The 18,456-nt window shown below is 44.9% G+C and overlaps 11 protein-coding genes across 11 annotated transcripts; 5 read left to right on the top strand and 6 right to left on the bottom strand.

Annotated features, from left to right (window-relative positions):
- The first annotated feature begins 1,034 nt into the window (after window positions 1-1,034).
- On the top strand, window positions 1,035-2,354 carry V1513DRAFT_439951 (uncharacterized protein). The gene has a single exon (XM_066897283.1). It carries the CDS (start codon window positions 1,151-1,153, stop codon window positions 2,243-2,245), a length of 1,095 nt encoding a protein of 364 aa, XP_066755081.1. The 5' UTR covers window positions 1,035-1,150; the 3' UTR covers window positions 2,246-2,354.
- Window positions 2,059-3,455, bottom strand: V1513DRAFT_439947 (thioredoxin-like protein). The gene is made up of 7 exons (XM_066897282.1): window positions 3,209-3,455; window positions 3,113-3,128; window positions 2,965-3,046; window positions 2,844-2,908; window positions 2,701-2,774; window positions 2,544-2,647; window positions 2,059-2,483 (listed from the first exon to the last, which is right to left on the bottom strand). Exons 1-7 carry the CDS (start codon window positions 3,325-3,327, stop codon window positions 2,446-2,448), a joined length of 498 nt encoding a protein of 165 aa, XP_066755080.1. The 5' UTR covers window positions 3,328-3,455; the 3' UTR covers window positions 2,059-2,445.
- A 1,104-nt stretch (window positions 3,456-4,559) lies between these two features.
- On the top strand, window positions 4,560-5,712 carry V1513DRAFT_439945 (uncharacterized protein). The gene is made up of 2 exons (XM_066897281.1): window positions 4,560-4,963; window positions 5,026-5,712. Exons 1-2 carry the CDS (start codon window positions 4,735-4,737, stop codon window positions 5,664-5,666), a joined length of 870 nt encoding a protein of 289 aa, XP_066755079.1. The 5' UTR covers window positions 4,560-4,734; the 3' UTR covers window positions 5,667-5,712.
- On the bottom strand, window positions 5,640-6,674 carry V1513DRAFT_439944 (uncharacterized protein). The gene has a single exon (XM_066897280.1). It carries the CDS (start codon window positions 6,595-6,597, stop codon window positions 5,728-5,730), a length of 870 nt encoding a protein of 289 aa, XP_066755078.1. The 5' UTR covers window positions 6,598-6,674; the 3' UTR covers window positions 5,640-5,727.
- Window positions 6,675-7,259: 585 nt separating this feature from the next.
- On the bottom strand, window positions 7,260-8,522 carry V1513DRAFT_439942 (polynucleotide kinase 3 phosphatase-domain-containing protein). Its single transcript, XM_066897279.1, has one exon. The coding sequence runs from the start codon at window positions 8,392-8,394 to the stop codon at window positions 7,372-7,374; it is 1,023 nt and encodes a 340-aa protein (XP_066755077.1). The 5' UTR covers window positions 8,395-8,522; the 3' UTR covers window positions 7,260-7,371.
- A 261-nt stretch (window positions 8,523-8,783) lies between these two features.
- On the top strand, window positions 8,784-9,441 carry V1513DRAFT_423781 (uncharacterized protein; the record flags this gene model as incomplete). Its single annotated transcript, XM_066896054.1, has 2 exons — window positions 8,784-9,065; window positions 9,130-9,441. 2 exons carry the CDS (start codon window positions 8,784-8,786, stop codon window positions 9,439-9,441), a joined length of 594 nt encoding a protein of 197 aa, XP_066755076.1.
- A 206-nt stretch (window positions 9,442-9,647) lies between these two features.
- Window positions 9,648-11,778, bottom strand: V1513DRAFT_439939 (eukaryotic translation initiation factor 3 subunit D). The gene is made up of 2 exons (XM_066897278.1): window positions 11,428-11,778; window positions 9,648-11,371 (listed from the first exon to the last, which is right to left on the bottom strand). Exons 1-2 carry the CDS (start codon window positions 11,654-11,656, stop codon window positions 9,834-9,836), a joined length of 1,767 nt encoding a protein of 588 aa, XP_066755075.1. The 5' UTR covers window positions 11,657-11,778; the 3' UTR covers window positions 9,648-9,833.
- A 176-nt stretch (window positions 11,779-11,954) lies between these two features.
- On the top strand, window positions 11,955-13,784 carry V1513DRAFT_411241 (nucleoside transporter-domain-containing protein). The gene is made up of 3 exons (XM_066895727.1): window positions 11,955-12,242; window positions 12,295-12,396; window positions 12,459-13,784. The coding sequence occupies exons 1-3, from the start codon at window positions 12,029-12,031 to the stop codon at window positions 13,565-13,567; spliced, it is 1,425 nt and encodes a 474-aa protein (XP_066755074.1). The 5' UTR covers window positions 11,955-12,028; the 3' UTR covers window positions 13,568-13,784.
- Window positions 13,600-14,878, bottom strand: V1513DRAFT_439935 (mediator complex, subunit Med20). Its single transcript, XM_066897277.1, has 4 exons — window positions 14,818-14,878; window positions 14,531-14,723; window positions 14,009-14,471; window positions 13,600-13,949 (listed from the first exon to the last, which is right to left on the bottom strand). The coding sequence occupies exons 2-4, from the start codon at window positions 14,542-14,544 to the stop codon at window positions 13,746-13,748; spliced, it is 681 nt and encodes a 226-aa protein (XP_066755073.1). The 5' UTR covers window positions 14,545-14,723; window positions 14,818-14,878; the 3' UTR covers window positions 13,600-13,745.
- V1513DRAFT_439932 (uncharacterized protein) lies at window positions 14,632-15,773 on the top strand. Its single transcript, XM_066897276.1, has 5 exons — window positions 14,632-14,776; window positions 14,829-15,029; window positions 15,084-15,160; window positions 15,218-15,262; window positions 15,319-15,773. The coding sequence occupies exons 2-5, from the start codon at window positions 14,952-14,954 to the stop codon at window positions 15,599-15,601; spliced, it is 483 nt and encodes a 160-aa protein (XP_066755072.1). The 5' UTR covers window positions 14,632-14,776; window positions 14,829-14,951; the 3' UTR covers window positions 15,602-15,773.
- On the bottom strand, window positions 15,643-18,353 carry V1513DRAFT_439925 (uncharacterized protein). The gene is made up of 9 exons (XM_066897275.1): window positions 18,255-18,353; window positions 17,774-18,156; window positions 17,589-17,715; window positions 17,462-17,536; window positions 17,323-17,409; window positions 16,650-17,268; window positions 16,428-16,597; window positions 16,007-16,371; window positions 15,643-15,955 (listed from the first exon to the last, which is right to left on the bottom strand). The coding sequence occupies exons 1-9, from the start codon at window positions 18,285-18,287 to the stop codon at window positions 15,760-15,762; spliced, it is 2,055 nt and encodes a 684-aa protein (XP_066755071.1). The 5' UTR covers window positions 18,288-18,353; the 3' UTR covers window positions 15,643-15,759.
- Window positions 18,354-18,456: the final 103 nt, after the last annotated feature.

The raw sequence follows: 18,456 nt of genomic DNA, 5'->3' as shown, positions 1-18,456 counted from the left end.
GCCGCATTTTCTGTCATATGGCGCGACGAATAGAACAGTAAGTGAGGCATACACAACAAGAAAAGATGAAACTTCAGAATCCCCCCTTGCTTGCTCCAGTAAATTGACCACACGTACAATTGAAACTACTCGGCCAACTTACTGTCTTGGTCAGCTATGCACGAAATTTTGCGAAATTTGCACTATGAACCGTTTTATGTCTGTGTCCCAAAATAATCGCCTTCATTGTGATCCCCATTTCAAAAGTTGCTATCATACTTTCATCCCGTGCCAACGCTTATCCTGTTCGGGAAGTCTAATTAAACTCGCGTCCAAGAGCTCCGAGTCGCGAAAAATACCAATGAATTGTCGCTACTCATTCATTTCATTGTGAGCTGATGGTTGTGTAGTATCAGAAAATTATATCCCGTGCCGAATAAAATACGGCATCATTGATGATATTCTTGCTGTGCATCTCTATCCGCATAGTCAAGCTGAAGGACCACAAAATATATCTCCTCGCGACATACACCTTCTACTAAACTACAGGCAACGCTCATGGTCCATGTTGTTCGATTAAGCATCCAATCTGACGCTGGGAATGTTTCTTTTCACGCAGGATAGCCACGAGGCACAGTTTCTTCCCTCGTATCGTCGACTATCAGCGATCGATCGATCAATCAATCAAGAAAAAGAAGTCAGTGTCAAAATATCGCATCGCCAATATAACAATGTCATCCATTCTGACATTCGATGCACAGAAACACGTTGCAGATTCATTCGCGGCTATCTGTTGTCTGAGCACCGTAAATAGTTGGCCCAATAATCTTTAAATTTGACCACATAACTTATCCAATTATCCATTTCATGACGAACGCTCCAAAAAAAAAGCCAGAGTTAATCCGAATGGCGCAGAGTATCTGACATCGACAGACTCCATTAATAATATATACAGCTTCTAGTAGTTTAGTAAACTAGGCATATCAGCATGCAAATGTTAAGTCTGTCATTATTCATGTTCCATTGCTTCCGCTCGGCGACGCGAGGTTCTAAAGGCACCAAAATAATAACTGACGCGAATTTCGTCAGATCATCACCAGAGCTTCAGTCTCGTTTCATATGCAGAACAAAATGGTATACCTCATCAATCAAAACACATGCCCCATCCGTAATGACGACACCGTACCACAGACCCCCCACGGAACCACAACAGTTATCACCGGCACTCGTAACTCAGCTTCAATATCTATTCTACGAGAAATACGGTCTTCGACCATCGGGCACCTACTGGATCACGCCGGTCTATGGTACAAAGCTGCCATCGGCGAAAAGAAGTATTGCTGCGCCTGCGCTGTTGTACGGGAGATTAGAGCAGTTCTTTCTCGATGATGATCTGCGCCGGACGATTCCGCCGTTGCAGCCACAAGGTGTCGACCAGACTCTGGACAGCGTAAACCTACCCCCGACGAAGTTGCAGTATTATTACCAGAATAATGGAGACGATACGCTTCGCGAACAGGATCTCGTTGGCTGCGTCAGAGGGTCGAATTTCGTTCCTGATGGCATCGCGACAATGCGCTCGACCACAATTACTGGACCTGTTACATTCCAAATTGCCGAAGTGCAAGAGATAGGTATAAGTAGGAGCGAGCAATTACGAAAGATCGAGGAAGCTATAAATGAGAGTGGTGATAGTGGTCGGAAAGTGGTGAGAGATGTTCCCGCGGAAGGGGAGCATGCAGAAGAAATCAATGCCAACGGAAGACTACAGAACGGTACGGCTATGGCTAATGGACTCCAATTTCACACATTCAGCAACACACAGCCCAGCAAGGCACGCAGTCCAATTGTCGGAAAGAAGTTTTGCAAAGTGCTGTTACAAGACCCCTTGGGCCGTTGTTACTGGGCCCTGGAATCGAAGCCGATTAATAATTTGGAAGTCGGCCTGAAGTTAGGTACCAAGCTCACGCTCAGTAACTTCACAGTTTGGCGCGGGGTAATAATGTTAAAACCTACCAGCGTCGTTATACACGGCGGTGCGATTGATGAATGGAATACAGACTTCACTGTAAAGTTGATGTGTTGGTTAAAGCAGCAAATAGGTCTCGAAAAAAACGAGCCACCACCTAATTCACAAAATCAATTGTCTGCCCCGACGGGTCGGATTAATGATCCAGAGATTATTGGGGATAACGACGACGATGATGACAACGACTACTATTACTTTGATGATGACCTCGATGATTTGGATTTCGAAACTTTATAATTGTCCCACGTATCAACATTGCATGGATATCTGGCGTTTGGTTGGAGAGGTCTTTGGATACTGTTACTTTGTAAATAAAAACATATAAATATAATTATATTATGCATGCAGCTTGGAACATCGCAAGCTATTATTGAAAATTACCAATTCAGTCAAACACCTCGCCTTCAACCATCTTCGGCCCAAAACCGTTACTGTTTTTAAGCAACGAGCTTGGCGATGTCGGCATCGAGGGCCTCTGTTCGATCGGTTAGCAACAGCATCCTTCAAGATTTCAATCGCATAGAGTTCAACTCACCAGGCGTAGACATGGACGAATATCGCTGGAAAACATTGCCCTGTTTGTCGATAACGAACTTCTCAAAATTCCATTTGATACCTCGGAAGCCAAGAAGACCAGCTCTACATTAAACGTGTTAAAAATAATTGCATTGAACTTAGCGCGATAATCATACTTCTTAGACTTGAGAAACTTGTAGACCGGGTCAGCATGGTCGCCATTAACGTCGATCTTCTTCAAAACGGGGAACTGTAAATACCAACGTTAACCACTATCCCACGATAATTATGCATTAAGTATCTCAAAATCCAAGCATACAGTGACACCATAGTTCAGTGTGCAGAACGAGGCGATCTCCTCATCGGTACCGGGTTCCTGGCGACCTGCACATTTGTTAGCTAATAGTGATTTGTGCTTCGCGATTGCGTCAAATACATACCAAATTGATTGCAAGGAAAGCCAAGGATTTCAAGGCCCTGGCCATGGTATTTCTTATAAAGCTCCTCGAGACCCTTGTATTGCTACAACGGAACAATTGTCAGTATTTCTGCCACTGTCCCATAAATATAACCGGGTCAGAAACTTACAGGAGTAAATCCGCACCTACATACCCCAAACATGTCAGTATGTTCTATGCTCTTACAATAAATCCGCAAGGAAAACTTCAATAATAATAAACATACTTGGACGCAACGTTGACGACAAGTACGACCTTGCCCTCAAGCTGATGGAAATCAAACTGCTCGGACTTCTTGTCGAGCGGCTTGAGGTCGTAGAAAGACTCTGGGACGTCGGAAGACATTGATCGCTTTACTTAAGTAATGTGATGTATTAATGGCACTTGAAATTGTCGTACAGGCCTGTCCGAAGCTCGTTGCTGAGATGTTGGGATGCGAGGACCGGGATTCAAATTCTGACTCGAAAGAGCCGAGTTCTTGAAGGGCATGAGGTTAGGGCTGCGTCAATTAGTACATAGAATCCAGTGTCGTATTCGTACCGACGCTAACTTAAGGCTGATAGTATGACAAACTCTCCTATATTATTTGTTCCCTTGTCGCGCACGACTTGCTCTGATCCTCTTAATTCGTATTCGTACCAATATTCGGCACTCGAATACGATTAACATTTTTCGTAATATAACTTTATTGTACATAACAAAATCACGCCTCCCCGGCATGGCGGCATGCTCCTTCGTAAAGCCCACCAGCGGCCCATTTCAGACCCGCCTATCGTCACTTCCGACATTGAGGAGGTGATAGCCGATTCTGTAAGACCGCCGAAGAATTTGGAAAGTTAACTGATTCATCTGTGCCCACTGATGGATGAATTTTACAATCAGTGATACAGTGTTGATAATCTCCATGGATTGAAAATATGAAGCAACAAACGTCAACGTCCTGAACCCGTCATGACGAGAAATTATTGGCTTGATTAAGGTTTAGTTATTTGGAGTAGCGTCTACGAATATTACGAATAATATTTGTTAGTTAATCGTATTCGACACTGCGAATTTTGTACATTACGAATAAACGGAATTCTGCAAGTACCAATAACGAATATGAAGAAAAAAATAGCCCTAATCTTCCCTTGTACGTTGACAGCAACTAGGGGACTGAGTTAACTTCGTATAATGATGATGCCCATGAATTATCGAATCGCAGGCATATGCTACAATTTAAGTAGATAGCGTCGATAGGGGGGTAATATGCTTATTTACGCTATTAGTGCTGCGAAGTGCCTCTTGTTTTGGCATGCATGTTATATGTTCGATTATAAATCCCCAAAAATGATGATCCGATGCAACTCCCAACTCGCGGACACATTAACTATTGATTTGTAATTATAATGGCAATATTGCAGACCAATTTACCTTTAACATGCAGTAGCTTGCAGTAGCTTCCTTTGGCCAAAGAAATTTGGGCGCTAAATTGGGACCTGTAGGCACTATCTCAATGCAAGCCCCTTGGAAAATCAAACTCTCTGCCGCTTGCATCGTACGGGTCTCGCGAGTGATCACTGAAACGCTCCCCGATTTTCTGGCTCGCATGAACGAGAGCACTGTTCTATTCGGGAAGAACCACCACATTTCAGATTGTTACCAATTTATGTAAATTATATGAACGACGTCAACAGTTGATTAAGCAAGCAATTATTTGTCAAGCCAAGCAGCCCGAGTCCCATAGGTGTCCCATATCCATACTGTTTGACGATGTCAATAATACTGTCCACCGGCAACGTGCTACATGCCCGAAATTCAGGCGCACAAGACCTAGTATCGAACCTGAAGCGGAGGGTATTGCAATGGGTCGACGGGGAGCAGCACCCTGGACCGGCTTTATCGTTCGCTGGACCCGTGAAGTTGGAGATTCCGCCAAATCCGCGTGAACCATTGTTTTTAGCTGAGTCCCCTGAACGGAACACTCAGGTTGAGATTACAGGTAGTTACGCAAAGATTGCGCGTGCTGCTTAGCTAGCAAATCGGCTAATGTCTTTTTCGTAGTAAAAATATTTTTTCCGCCAGCATCATCCATAGCCGCTCGCGCAAAGATTCTGGAACGGGCACTGACTCAATTTGAAGCTACCACACCGGACTACGTAACAATATCGCATCTAGTTCTGTCTTTCCCCGAAATCACTTTTTCCGATCATGATGACGGCGAAGATTTAGATGAGGAAGACGACTCGACCATTGGCTCGTCTATTTCGGAACAGGATATTTTTGATATTTGGACAGTTGCTGTTAGGACTGCGGATTGCTATAAAGTGCGGGGTGTCGGTGTCTCGGAATTCTCGACCGCAAGGCTGGAGGCGTTGATTAAGTTCAGTAAACACATGGGATTGGCGCTACCGTCGATAAACCAGATTAATATTAGGGATTGTTGTGTGTTGCCGCCGAGTCTGTTAGCGCTTGCGAAGGAGAATGGGGTGAAATTGCTTGCTCATAATGATGCTTTGAATATTCTGCCAGAGAAGAGCATGCTTGAGACTGTCTCGCTCCTAATGAGCGAGAACTTAATTAGGACTGAAAGTAAGTGGAGCTGGGAGTGGCTATTAAAGATCACCGGCGTTGTCGCAAGTAGAGGCGTTGTTTGTGGTTTAGGCTGGATGGTAGAATTTATAAACGTGAGTGATGGTATATAGGCAGCATTAGACATAGAATATATACTGCACAAATACTATATTATGTAAAACCTGTATGAATTTATCCAACCATACTGCGCTTGCGACCACGTAACCGGACAGCGTCGAGCTTCCTCATAATCTCGTTAACCTTGAAGACTGCTGTCTTCTTTCCACGCCCGAACCCGGCCACGTAACCCTCCAAAACCCATTCTACATATTTCCCGCTGTGAATGGGGTGTGTACTGATGAAGGCACGTTCGAGAACATACAAATCGACAGCTTTATCCTCGGGTAGCGTTGATTGCTGTGCTAATCCAAAATCAATGATGACGGGTTCTGGAACCATCAGCCGGTGCGAGCCAATGGCGACCTCGGCTCCAAGACGACTACCGTCCCGCATAAGAAGGTTCGAAGTCGTGAGATCTCCATGCACTGTATCAAGGAAATGCAATTTAGCAATCTCGCTGCCGACAGACAGGAGCAACGGTCTAATGATCTCTAACCGCTTGTTTGATTGTCCATCCTCGCCGTCCTCGCAAAACTGTTCCTCTATTTCCCTCTCCCTTGCCCATATCCATTCCTTCAGACTGGGTCCATCGACATTCTCCATCCATATTAGTCCCAGACGCGGATCAACTGCGATAAATGAGGGAACGCTAATGCCTGCAAGAAACAATTTGTACAAAATCCGAGCTTCAGAAAGGGTTCGGTGTTTAGTAAGTTGCGCATCTAGCGCATCGTGTCGGTATCGTTTCGGCGGTCTATATTTCAGAATATATCCTGTGCTTGGGTTTGGGATTGTTGTTGAAATTGTGCCGGCAAGAAGTGCAGAGGGAATGAATGGGTGCTCCTGCGTGAAATATATCTTTGCCTCGGCACCTTGTGATATTAAAGTGAGATCAAGAGCATCTGAAATCGCGCTTGGAAGCGTGGAAAGATCAGGAGACATTGACGAGGGCGTTCTGACGTCGACTAGAAGCACAACTGCGTGGAAACTGGGCTATGTGAATGCTCATTCGAGTGTGCCATACTGATACTAATCCTATTATTGGCGGCAAGTTAACTCAGACAGCAGCCATCCTCCCCCCAGCGGGGCCGGGTAACTGCCGTAGTCCTGCGGCTCGCCAATGCGGCTCTAATTTCCCAGGCAACGAATTCTAGCATCGGATTCAACAGAAAGTTCTTCAGATACTGGGGCCCTTAGCAGGACGGAAAATGGAATCTGTGTAGCAAAGATTGCTTATCCTGCACCAGCAGCTATTACAAATACTTTACCTCCTTATGCAGCTGCGCTAAAATATCTTCGCAAACAATCCAAACATGTCTGACCACGGTAAAACTGACTCTCTCAGCTCATGCGTACAATTGGTTTGGTACGAAAAAAAAAAAGCATTCATCGAGTTGTTTAGCCACCGTAAGAAGTAAAGGGCTTCCAATGAATCCTCTGCATGTTATATCACTTCTGATTATCATACATGCTTCTCTGCTCTGGGATTTTCAGATGAGCGGCCAATATAGGCAACGGACAAGAGATTTTAAATTCATCTACAGATTGGAATGGCGCTAAAGATTTATGTTTTGAGGCGATTGGTTGGAAAGAATGGGGTTTGCATCTGTAGATCTATGTTGGCTGATGACCCTTGTAGACAATTACTGGATCACAGGCAACAATTGAATTATGACCAGTACATTTATTTCACTCCTGTAGCAAATTTAAATGAATCTAACCACCAAAGAATTCTTCCGGCGTGTAGAATTTAATACCAAGATTTTTTGCAAAATCCTTGTCTCCAGTCGAATGGTCACCCTTTCTTCCGGCCGCATCGCCGACGAAAAAAGAATTGTCTTTGTCTAAGTCGACGTTAATAGGCCCATCGACAAATTCACTCTCGTTTGTCTGTAGATGCCGCAAATGTCGCTCATGCACCTCCTTAACCAATCGCCACATCCCTACATTTGGCTTTCGAAATTCGTCCTTGCCAGTAGCAGCGATGACATAGAACGGTAGTCCCAGCAGCTTCATAATAGCAGCCAGCTTAGTCTTGAATTGCCAAAGCCGCGTTTTGGTCTCATCAACATCCCTCCTAGCTTTCTTGCGCTTAGAAACTTTTGGTGATAATGCTATGCCACCTTGATTGGAAAATATGACAAGAACTCTCTCATTTAAACATTCGGTGGTTCCATCAAGCCAGCTTTTGATCTTCTTTAAAGTTCTGGCTTCACCGAATTTGAACTTCCAATCATTCTCATTGCGAGCGAACGAGTATCCTGTTTTGGTTACAATTAATGTACCATCCAAATCAAATCCTGCAACCGCGACTATGCGCCGCTTATTATTATTATCATTATTTGGAGCTCTTTGGTTCGAAATGGTGCACAAGGAGTGCTGCGTGGGATAACAGTGCGAACCAAAGAGCACCGACTCAGAATGCACCGTCCATTTAATCAAACCAGCGCTCGGTTTGGCAACTGATCCCGGCTTTTGGACAGCCATATCCTCTTCCGAAACGACTTCGCTGTCGCTATGTATGTCCGCCGTCGTAGTAGTAGTCCGCGTTTGCACAAATTCAAAATCATCTGGTGCTCGTCGCTTACGTGTACTGTCGATCGTAGAAGTTGAGATCGAATCTAATTTGATATTTGCGCTGCTCAAACTGCTCTTCGGTTTCGCGTTCGCCGTCAGGAACTTAGTTAGATTCGCTTGCTGCGATGTTGTCGAAGTAACGGCAGCTTTTGGCCGATTCATTATGAATTTGCTCGCACAATAGCTTAGAGGTGAACAAATATTGAAACGGCGGTTCTACTTCACGTTCGACTACCATCCAGTACAAACGATACCTCATATGTTGCAGGACAGCGCGAAAAGCGCCAAACGCGCTGGGTACACGTATTCGATTACAGTATAAAGGGTCTTGTACAATATAGTTACACTTTCTGAGCCGCAACACGTGCGTTGTGGATATCCACAGGGCCCCGGGCTGGCTTGCAACAGCTCTTCCGCCGAACAGCCTTTTGCGCCAGAATTAAAAATATTCCGCTAATTCTTGCAAAATTTTGCATGTAGACTCCTGTTATAAAGGCTGGAGCTCTTTGTACACCTTATAGCGAGCAAAAGTTTGGTTTAATTTTCCTGCGATGACATCTTACCAGATTACTAACGCACCAACTCACTATAACGATGCGCTTCCAATTCACTTTGTGAGCGCAACTTCGAAATCGGCGAGTGTCAAGTCTTGTGGTTCGTTACAGAAGCAAATGCAATCTGCAAATGAGCAGCAGGAGCAACAGCAAGTTCACGGATCGTCCGGTGTTCCGGATTCTGCGGCCGAGAGCACAAGCGAAGTCGAGCGGAGGTCGCACACAACTGCTGAAGAAGTACTTCGATTATTGGAGAAGCTGCTGTCTTTGAAATCTTCGGTAATTTACTGTCTGTTGTTTTGAGTTGAGGTACATTGTGTGTGCTAATTAGCTGTTTTTCTAGCTTCCGGATCGCGAGCTGCAGCACTATAGTATCAAACTAAGAAGGACAGTGCTCTCGCTTTCACAACCACATTTATTCGCTCTAGATAGTATTTTACAACTTGTTGTGAGTCAATGTGATAAGAATTCTGCGAAGGATGAACTGGTTCGCTTCATGATGCTTGAGTCTGGTGTTGCCTCGTGGGGAACGGGTTTACGTCGAGTAATCAACGGATGCGACGTTTCATCAACGGATGCGACGTCGGATGCCGGTGTGAGTAGGCCGCCAAGCGAATCAAGCTGGGTGCAAGTTGGCAATGATGAATTGCAGTAGATGTGATAGAGCAGATGTAGATGCATTGGGGTGTTGAATAGGCGTGCACCACTTTACAACGATTCTTAATTCTGGCGTTCGGCATATTTTGTCATATATTGCTGTAATACGGGTTCTTTCTATTGTCATTGGTGTCATGGATGAGAAGATGACTAATAGCAGTAATTATCTTCAGGTCGGTAATATAGATATCGATTCATAATGGTATATAAAACATTGTCCCAATCATCTGCAAATTTATTCCAGGAAAGTGAGAAGAAATGCATTAATCAGCAAAAGTTACGTAGTTACACACATGAACCGTTATTTTCAGATACATCAAACGTCACATAAACACTTTCCGAAATAGTACACGTCCTATTCCAACTAGCTTGACTCTCCCTTGAATATGTCTACTCATCCGCATCCTGCCTTTCTTCATCCGCCGGAGCCTCATCGAATGCATCCCTTGGAACCTCATACAATCTGATGACGGGTTTGTTTGGGTCCTTAACAATAATGTACTTTCCCTCCTCAAGCGCCAAGCACATATCTATAATCGACCGTGCGATGCCCCAGCCATTGGCGACACTGTAATTCATCTGGTTCGCGAATTCACGCGGTTTGTAACCAACAACTCCGAGGATAACATGTCGGGCCTTGTCCTTAGGGTTAGCGCGCGATACGAAACCGAGCTTCATCTGATCGGCGCCAGCGAGAATTGATTGGACCGTCCATCTGGCAAGCTTGCAGCTGTTATTCTTCATCTCCGTGGCAACAACAGCGCCACGCTGAGAACCGAACTTAGAACGCCAGTCAAGGGCACCACCAGCACCGGGAGCTCGAGTATCAAATTCGTTAAGAGCCTTGATCGTGATGAACGAGTCTTCACCAGAAGCGTTCCTGACTGTACCATCAAGCTCGGTACGAACAATAAGATTTAGCTCCGTCTCTTCAGCCACTGAAGAAAGATTGATCTTGCGGTATCTATAGCCGCGGGAACCAAGCGGCTCGGTTTCTTCATCTGCATTGTAGAATGGATTGGGGTGAGTGAACGCGTGTTTGTCATTCGACTCAATGACAGCCTGCGCGGCAAAGTTCTGGTTGATGAATGTGGCCTCAAGAGCAAGCGCGGAGGGCGTGTTAATCGAATCCTTGCTGCCATCCGCGACCTCCAGAGGAGGCTCGGCAGCATTCTCATTGACGGTGACAAAGTCAAGAGGACCTCCTTCACGCTTGTCCAGGAAAAGTTTGTCCCCTTCCCGGTTCACAACAATATCCCACGGATAGACTGATCGTGGGGCACACATGAGCATACTTAGAATAGAATCGGTCGCAAATACTCGCGCTTCATCCCTCTGAGCCAGCTGCTGGATGACAGGGTCGTCAGATGTAGTGGGATTATACGAAAGCGTGTCGATAACCTGTAACTTGCGCTCAGAGATACCGCCTGGCCTGTCAAAAGACTTGTCATAGTAGTAGGTAAAGCCATAAGTATCGACGTCGGTGCCATCCTTGATATCGAGCGAAAGCTTCCCTAGTCTGTTGAAATCGATCTCTTCCAGCATCTGCCATTCCGGTGAAATTGTAACCGACGAATCACGTAGTCTCTGTGGCTTATCATAATCCTTCCATCCAAATCTGCGGCCACCACGGCCACCACGTTGACCTCCCGTCCGCGAGCCATCCTGGTGTCCACCGCGCCCACCTCCGTAACGTTGGTAGCCGGATCGTTGAGCACCTGCACCTGGACCAAAAGTTCTGGCGCCACCACGACCCTGTGCGCCACCGCGCGACCGTAGGACCAACCCTCCTCGTGCCCCTTGGCCAAAAGTCGTACGTGGCTTTGTGGTCGTACGGCTACTGTCGACAACTGAGAAGCTGGACTCGTCCTCGGCATTCTGGAATTGAAAGCTCGATGCAGTGCTTGCGCCATAAGCCTGGTACGGGTCTATTCATCGGATGTCAGCAAACTGGTTTGTTTTCTGCAAATGATTCCAGATTTACCTCGATGGGTTCGTCCATAATTTTGCCGTCCACCCCGCTGATCCCGGCCATCCCGACCGGGATCCTGTGTCCAATCCGCTAACTTGCCTAGCTTATCACCTTTGGAGAATGGCGCATAAGGGGCCCCTTCAAATGAAAGGCCACCGGTGCTGGCTTCTGTGGCTGGAGGTCCCCATGGTGAACTGACTGGTACCAGGGAGGGAAGGGCGAATGGTAATGCCGGTGCCATTCCGTCTGTCAGTTGTTGAATAGTTCACTGACTGATGCCTTAATGTAGGCAATAATTAGTACGAATAAAAACGTGATACTCTGAACACAGATGTAAGTGTGGAATAGAGAGCCTGTAAGTAAAGTTCTGATATAGCAGCAACACAACTCGTGAAAAATAATTTTTTGGTGCTGGTTGGAAATGGTACTTACGGCGTAATCGTCATTTTCTGTTGCGTCAATTCGACGTCACTCAAACGCGAGTCGGTGACAAGTAAAGTTTAACCCGATTACCATCGGAGATGCCTATCGTCTTCGCGTGGTAAGTCTCGTGCCAAAGTTGTATACTCAACTAACTAACGATAAAACCCTGAACAGTCCGGGGTGTTTGTTGATGACAATGGCTAGCAGTTCGGATCCTGCGAACAAGTTTCTTCTTCAAGATGAGCAGAGAACTACTTTCACGGAGTCATATACATTTGACTCTGATATGATACATTCAACGCGCGATATTGATGCGCCATCGGACTCAGAGGCTGGAATTACTAAAACGCAATCCACCAAGGAGAGCTATGATTCCATAGAGTACTACTCCTTCTTACTGATAGGTACGCCGCGATATGCATATCTATTGGGTCGTGTCGCGGCTAACGTGTTCAGGGATTGCAATGCTGTGGCCATGGAATTGTTTTCTGAGCGCAGCGGCTTACTTCCAAGAAAGATTCAAGTCCAGTGACTTTTTACGAGAAAATTTTCAGAGTTGTATGTGCAGTATTAAACATGGTTGTCCTGTTGAGACTGAGAATTGTGCTAACCTTATTAAGGTATAATGACCACGAGCACAATTACGGCCACAGTAGCTATGATTGTCTTGTCGTACCAGCAAAAGCACGCAAAGTACACTTTTCGAGTTTGGCTAGCCTTAGTCATGAATATTATAAATTTCTTTATTTTGGCATTGACATCTATAACTGGAAGCTCATGGGCTATAACGCCGTACTTCATCTACATCTTGGTGTCGGTGTTCTTTTCCGCTCTTGCAACGTCCCTGTCGCAAAATGGAGCATTTGCTATTGCAAATTTATTTGCACCGATGTATACACAGGGTATTATGGTGGGCCAGGCCGTTGCTGGAGTTCTTCCATCTATTGCTCAGATCCTCTCGGTCATCACTGTCGAGTCAACGAGGTCGGGTGGCCGAGATCGCCAAGCCGGTGAGGGAGAGGCCACATCTACCAGCTCATTTATATATTTTCTGACAGCATCTGGAATCACGACTATATCTATGCTCTTCTTTTTAAAGTTTTATAGAAAGCAGCGCGCGGTTATAAATCTTGCTGGTACGATCGACGGTGACAACAATGATGCTCGTCAACCTACAAGACGTCATATTCCGCTACTTGTTCTGTTCAGAAAATTACACTATCTGGCATTCGCAGTGTTCTATACGTTCGGGGTCACAATGATGTTCCCAGTATTCGCATCCAACATCTTGTCAGTAAATTACACCGAAGGAGTTTCACCGCCTGGCTCGTGGTTGAGGCCTAGCGTATATATTCCTTTTGCCTTCTTAATATGGAACGTTGGTGATTTAATTGGCCGTGTGATCTGCGGTTATCCCCAGTATAATATCCGAAGCCCGAAGGCTTTGGCTGTTGCGTCACTTGCGAGAACAATATTTATCCCACTTTTTTTCCTATGTAATGTTCCTGGCTCTAAAGCTGCCATATCAAGCGATGGATTTTACATTTTCCTTCAGCTTTGGTTCGGAATAACCAATGGTTACATTTCCAGCTGTGGCATGATGGCGTCAGAAAGTTTTGTTGAAGACGACGAAAAAGAAGCAGCAGGGGGGTTTATGGGTTTGGCTTTAAATTTGGGATTGGCGGCTGGATCACTTTGCAGTTTTATTTTAGTTGGGATTATAGAATAGGCATGGTATGGTAAGATGATATTTTGCTTTTTTGTTGTTCATTGCATTTGTCGCTGTTTATGAGGTAGAGAGCTATAAAGATCACGGGATCATTGGAGAAGTTTGGTGGAATAAGTTGCATTTTATCGATAAGCATTTAAGTATGCAAAATTCGGTATTGCCTGGCAGGCGTCTTTGACTACCCGTCTGGCCTAGCCCTAAACGCTTCCATGTACTGTAGGCCAGTGTCGGCTCTCGTGAACTTCTGGTACTCATCGGCTTTTCTGTAGATGTGGACCGAATCTCCGAAGAAAAATTTCCCATTCGGAAGATCACATCTAGACGCGAAATCTGATATTACTATCTTCGATGATTCAAGATCATCACTTAGCAGATATTCAATCTGATTGTGGCGTTAGCTTGGCAAGACTTGAAGGTGTCCTTCACAGTTGGCGACTATACCTCTACTACTATATATCTGAATGTACCAGTCTGCGTCACGTTCGCTGTCCGTATTACAAACTCATCTCCGACAGCGTATGCAACACCCTCTGCCCGCATCGACTGACGCAAAATCCATAAACTTGAAAGCTTCGACGTAATGATCATGTCCATGCCCTTATCGAACACAGCTATTACTTTCTTCTCGAAATTTGCATGGCCAGGTATATTGCTCTGTGGCTCATCAACCAAGCAAAATAAGTCATCGCGGTGATGTGAGAGGACCAGCTGCGACAGGAAGCGTGATACTGTTACTTGACCTTGGCCGGAAGGTCGGGCGCCATGATCTAATATCGGATTTTCTCTGTACAATTTGTAGTCAAGTGACCATTTGCCTATAATTCGCGGGAAAAGACGCGTTATTTTGTCGTTTATTGAGGAGATTGTGGTTGCATTGGTTGAGGCGTTGTGAATCAGTACAATTCTGTTAGAAATTCTTGTCAGCACTACTACCAATGAGCGGGATTGACAAAGGCATCATACCCGGTCACCGGCATTGTTTCCGGACCAATTATATCTTCAGTTTTCAATAAACTCAGAATGAAGTAAACCCCGCAAGTTTCACAGCTCGCGTATCATAGATCGTTTCATCATTTGATGCCCAAGAGATAAACAACAAAATATCGATTTTCCAAAATTCAAACCCTGAAATTTTCCGAGACATAAGGCTTGGGACCTACAATATGCGTGAGCTACAAGATCGCATTTTGACCACTTGAATTTTTCAAGGTAAGACCCGTGCCCAGGTCACTAGATGTCATTTTGCCTACTTTCGTGTGAGGTCTATAATAGCTGCAATTGTGCGGCGAGGTCAAATCCATTATTTCATCTTTTGCGTTAAGAAGTCTTAATTCGAGTTTATGTTGTTTGCCACAATTTGTATGGAACATTGACGTTGCAAAACATGCCGACAACACGATACTCAGATCATTCAGCGACAAGGCTGGATGTCCCAAGTTCTTATGTGGATAAGAAGTCCGGGGTTGGTTTTATTTGCTATTACCCAATATATTCTAAACTGCTTACCAGTCTTCAGAGAGAGAGAAATGAAGGAGAGTCCGAGTCTCCCCATACGGCGCTTCAACACTCGACGACACTCTACGTTGGTAATCTGTAAGATCACGTCTATGAGGAATCAGTTAAGTATATTGAATTCTGATGTGGAATCAGGTCATTTTATACCACAGAAGAGCAAATCATGGAACTGTTCTCGAAGTAAGTTTGCTAAGCAGCCTCCTCTATTTGCCATTGGTGCTTGCTCACTTTCGTAGGTGCGGAGAACTCAAGCGAATTATCATGGGCCTCGATCGATTCACAAGAACACCATGTGGATTTTGTTTTGTGGAATTCTATACCCACGAAGATGCCCTCGTCTGCATGAAATATATCAACCAAACCAAGCTAGACGAGCGAATTATCCGGACGGATCTAGACCCTGGTTTCAAAGAAGGCAGGCAATATGGTCGCGGACGATCGGGAGGTCAAGTGCGTGACGAGTTTCGCGATGACTACGATCCGGCAAGAGGAGGATATGGCCGGAGAGTTGACCGATGAGAACAACGACGGCCAACATATCCAGTAGAATGTACGATACAGTCTATATGTAAATTATCCTTATGGGAGTCCATGTTTCGATGCAAGATATGCCTACTCCAAAAACGCCTATAGCGCAGAACAACGCTGTCCATCAGAAGCCATCCCCATAATATCCACTAAGAAAGATCTGATAAACGACTTATGACACAACTTTCACTCGATATGATTTGTAGATCAAAGTCGCCCATGATGCCTGCCTCGTACAATGACACGACAACTGTGTACTCTCCTGCCATCACTTGAGCCTGTTTAGACAAAGCACAGCCAACACTATATTCACCTGTGTGGAGCACTATATCACGCTGTCGTACGCTGCAATAAATCAGTTAGACTCAGATTCTATGCCTACAAAATTATACTTGCATTTGAACACGTCTCCCTCCACCCCATACGATTTGCGCATGAACTGGAATTGTAGCTGAAGTCTCTACAAATAGCTGTAATGCAGTCTCCTTGGGGACTACAAGTCTGAACTGAGGATTACAAGCAAATGTTGCAGATAGAATATTACCGCCGGCTGTCAGTTCCGTCCATTGCCCACTGACGCCATGTCTATGAGCCAATCCATCGCTGGCAGGTAGCAGATTAATTGGTGCTGTGCAGTATACGAAAAGTGAGAAGTAATTAATCTCAGAGACATCGGTCTGAGCTGCAGCCACTATCGTGCAGGATGTCTTCGGTGGAACTTCTAGTCTCACCAGTGTCTGCCGAGAATCAACGAATTTGGTCTAGAATTAAAATATTATTCCCGCCCCCATAACCGTAAGAGCTATTTCCAACAAACCTTTATTATTGTTGACTTCCTCATCCAAATGCGGGTCCCAGGATCGTTAAAGACGTACAGTGCAATGTACGCCTTGGCGCCATTTTTACTTCTAATGTGTCGATCAAGTAATATCCAGACATTTGCAGCAACAGAATTTGGATTCTCTAGGGCATACTGCGGGCATAAATCTATATGATTGTGAATGAAGCGTTCACATTTAGTACTAAATTTGAAACTTACATAGAGATTTGTCTGTAGTTCCATTGCGCATGTTCCAGTCAAAATGGACTTGCCGCTTGTACTTGAAAAGCTGTGGATTCCAATTCAGGTAAAGACTACTAAACCTAATGCACATTTGCGAGAATTCCATCCAAAAACATCCCGAGGGAACAGGCAATTTATCCTGCAAACCGCGAAGAGAACCCTGGATGGCGAAGCAATTACCGTAAGACCAAGGGTTCTTGATCAATACGACTATTTTATCATTGTCGAGGACTCTTAAATCCAGTATTGCGTAATCATGCTCGCTGATCAAACCAACAGACAGCTCCTCCTCTCTCGATAATTTCCCTGTACCGACTGTCAGTAGTACATCTTGATAGTTCCATGACGCGATTATTCTATGCCATAGCGTTGATATATCGATATGGTCATTATGTAGTAAGATATGTTCCGGGATCCACGTTGTCATTGCAAACAAGTCACTTCCAGCGTTTGATCCAGGAAAATCGTATCCGCCCATCACCTTTAGGTATGCTTTCTCCACTAATGCAGGCCATAGAAGTCCCTTGTTGGATGTTGAGACAACATGAATGTGCCGTGTTGTACTCGATACAGGTAGATAATCATCAATTACTACCTATAGATTCCGATTAACGACAGTTTGTCCACTATCAACAAAGCTGCTTCGTACCTTTCGAAATACCCCATTGAAAAATAGCTTCACCACGTATCTCCCGCTTTTCGATACAGACTGCGGATATATTATATTGGACACAAGCTACATATTAGTTTTCTGTGTTATCAGGAGGGATACCACTTAGCCATCATACCGACTTTTTTGAGCGCGCTTCCCACGCAATGGCCGAGCACAAAGATGCAATCACTGAGCAATCTGACAACACATCCTAGCCAATATTAATTTTTCACTTAGCTATGCGCCTCATGCCAAGTAATTACCTGAATCAGATCTGACCCTCCATCTCCCAGCAGTGTGAATTCGTTGCCCCAGATATCTGGTAGACGCTTCCAGGCGCTGAAAAATTGCTTCTGAGAACTGGACAGAGGCAAAAATCCAGCAGCATCTCTATCCAATATGCATCAGCAAATACTACAATATTAGTTCGGTTATTCTAGATGTTTACGTGAAAAGTCCATCATCTTCAGTACGATCAGCGTCCGCAGAAGTCCATGGAGGAAATGTAGTGCCATTCAACTTCGAGCTTCGAAGAAGTAATGCCTGCTCCTTCGTGGAAAGCCTCAAATCAAAAAAAATCCTGGAGGATTTCACAGGGCTTACGGAATCTGGCTGAGATATAGATGTAGCTGAAGTCGAGTCAAGTGTTGACTTGACCTTCTCGGCGAAGTCCGCTGCGATGGTAAACTGCTGTCGAAGTCGTTGTTGCTCCGATTTTGTCCGAGAGGCATTGGTTGCTTGCAAGTATAGTGACGTCGCTTCTACTGCCAACGACATGGCAGACTTATAGTCTTTTTTATCAAAGAAGCCATGAGAATTCTCTAAAGCATTCTGAATATGATGTTAGTCGAAAAAGCATTGCACGAAAGCGTCCTATATTTGAATTCCTTGAACTGCACCATATGTCTCCCCATGATATAAGCACATACCTTAGCTTCCTTCTCGATAGGCTTAAAATTCATCAGATCTTGAAGAAGCAGCACATGTAGTCACTTTCCTGTGTGTCCAATATAGCTCACATTTGTTCGCGTCCATATTGCTTAAGTCCCGTGATCCAGTACACAACACCCTTGGAAGAGTTGGCATTCGTCGGGCCGACTGAGCCGATAATGAGGTAGATCATCCGGGTAA

This window comes from Lipomyces chichibuensis (assembly GCF_038497645.1).
Source record: "Lipomyces chichibuensis strain CBS 12929 unplaced genomic scaffold V1513scaffold_6, whole genome shotgun sequence".
NCBI classification, from domain to species: Eukaryota; Fungi; Ascomycota; class Lipomycetes; order Lipomycetales; family Lipomycetaceae; genus Lipomyces; species Lipomyces chichibuensis.
The sequence above is the reverse complement of the archived record's forward strand: the minus strand, read 5'-3'. Positions and strand labels throughout refer to the sequence as shown.

Coding starts and splice junctions, on each gene's coding strand:
- V1513DRAFT_439951 (XM_066897283.1), top strand. CDS start 1,151: ATGACGACACCGTACCACAGACCCCCCACGGAACCACAACAGTTATCA.
- V1513DRAFT_439947 (XM_066897282.1), bottom strand. CDS start 3,327: ATGTCTTCCGACGTCCCAGAGTCTTTCTACGACCTCAAGCCGCTCGAC. Junction 2,775..2,843: donor CACTGAACTATGGTGTCACT/GTATGCTTGGAT, acceptor TGGTATTTACAG/TTCCCCGTTTTGAAGAAGAT. Junction 2,648..2,700: donor AAGTTTCTCAAGTCTAAGAA/GTATGATTATCG, acceptor CGTTTAATGTAG/AGCTGGTCTTCTTGGCTTCC.
- V1513DRAFT_439945 (XM_066897281.1), top strand. CDS start 4,735: ATGTCAATAATACTGTCCACCGGCAACGTGCTACATGCCCGAAATTCA. Junction 4,964..5,025: donor CACTCAGGTTGAGATTACAG/GTAGTTACGCAA, acceptor TCTTTTTCGTAG/TAAAAATATTTTTTCCGCCA.
- V1513DRAFT_439944 (XM_066897280.1), bottom strand. CDS start 6,597: ATGTCTCCTGATCTTTCCACGCTTCCAAGCGCGATTTCAGATGCTCTT.
- V1513DRAFT_439942 (XM_066897279.1), bottom strand. CDS start 8,394: ATGAATCGGCCAAAAGCTGCCGTTACTTCGACAACATCGCAGCAAGCG.
- V1513DRAFT_439939 (XM_066897278.1), bottom strand. CDS start 11,656: ATGGCACCGGCATTACCATTCGCCCTTCCCTCCCTGGTACCAGTCAGT. Junction 11,372..11,427: donor TTATGGACGAACCCATCGAG/GTAAATCTGGAA, acceptor TCCGATGAATAG/ACCCGTACCAGGCTTATGGC.
- V1513DRAFT_411241 (XM_066895727.1), top strand. CDS start 12,029: ATGACAATGGCTAGCAGTTCGGATCCTGCGAACAAGTTTCTTCTTCAA. Junction 12,243..12,294: donor CTACTCCTTCTTACTGATAG/GTACGCCGCGAT, acceptor TAACGTGTTCAG/GGATTGCAATGCTGTGGCCA. Junction 12,397..12,458: donor ACGAGAAAATTTTCAGAGTT/GTATGTGCAGTA, acceptor AACCTTATTAAG/GTATAATGACCACGAGCACA.
- V1513DRAFT_439935 (XM_066897277.1), bottom strand. Junction 13,950..14,008: donor TCAGATATATAGTAGTAGAG/GTATAGTCGCCA, acceptor CGCCACAATCAG/ATTGAATATCTGCTAAGTGA.
- V1513DRAFT_439932 (XM_066897276.1), top strand. CDS start 14,952: ATGCCGACAACACGATACTCAGATCATTCAGCGACAAGGCTGGATGTC. Junction 15,030..15,083: donor ATGTGGATAAGAAGTCCGGG/GTTGGTTTTATT, acceptor ACCAGTCTTCAG/AGAGAGAGAAATGAAGGAGA. Junction 15,161..15,217: donor ACACTCTACGTTGGTAATCT/GTAAGATCACGT, acceptor ATGTGGAATCAG/GTCATTTTATACCACAGAAG.
- V1513DRAFT_439925 (XM_066897275.1), bottom strand. CDS start 18,287: ATGAATTTTAAGCCTATCGAGAAGGAAGCTAAG. Junction 17,716..17,773: donor GAAGATGATGGACTTTTCAC/GTAAACATCTAG, acceptor CATATTGGATAG/AGATGCTGCTGGATTTTTGC. Junction 16,598..16,649: donor AACTACAGACAAATCTCTAT/GTAAGTTTCAAA, acceptor ACAATCATATAG/ATTTATGCCCGCAGTATGCC.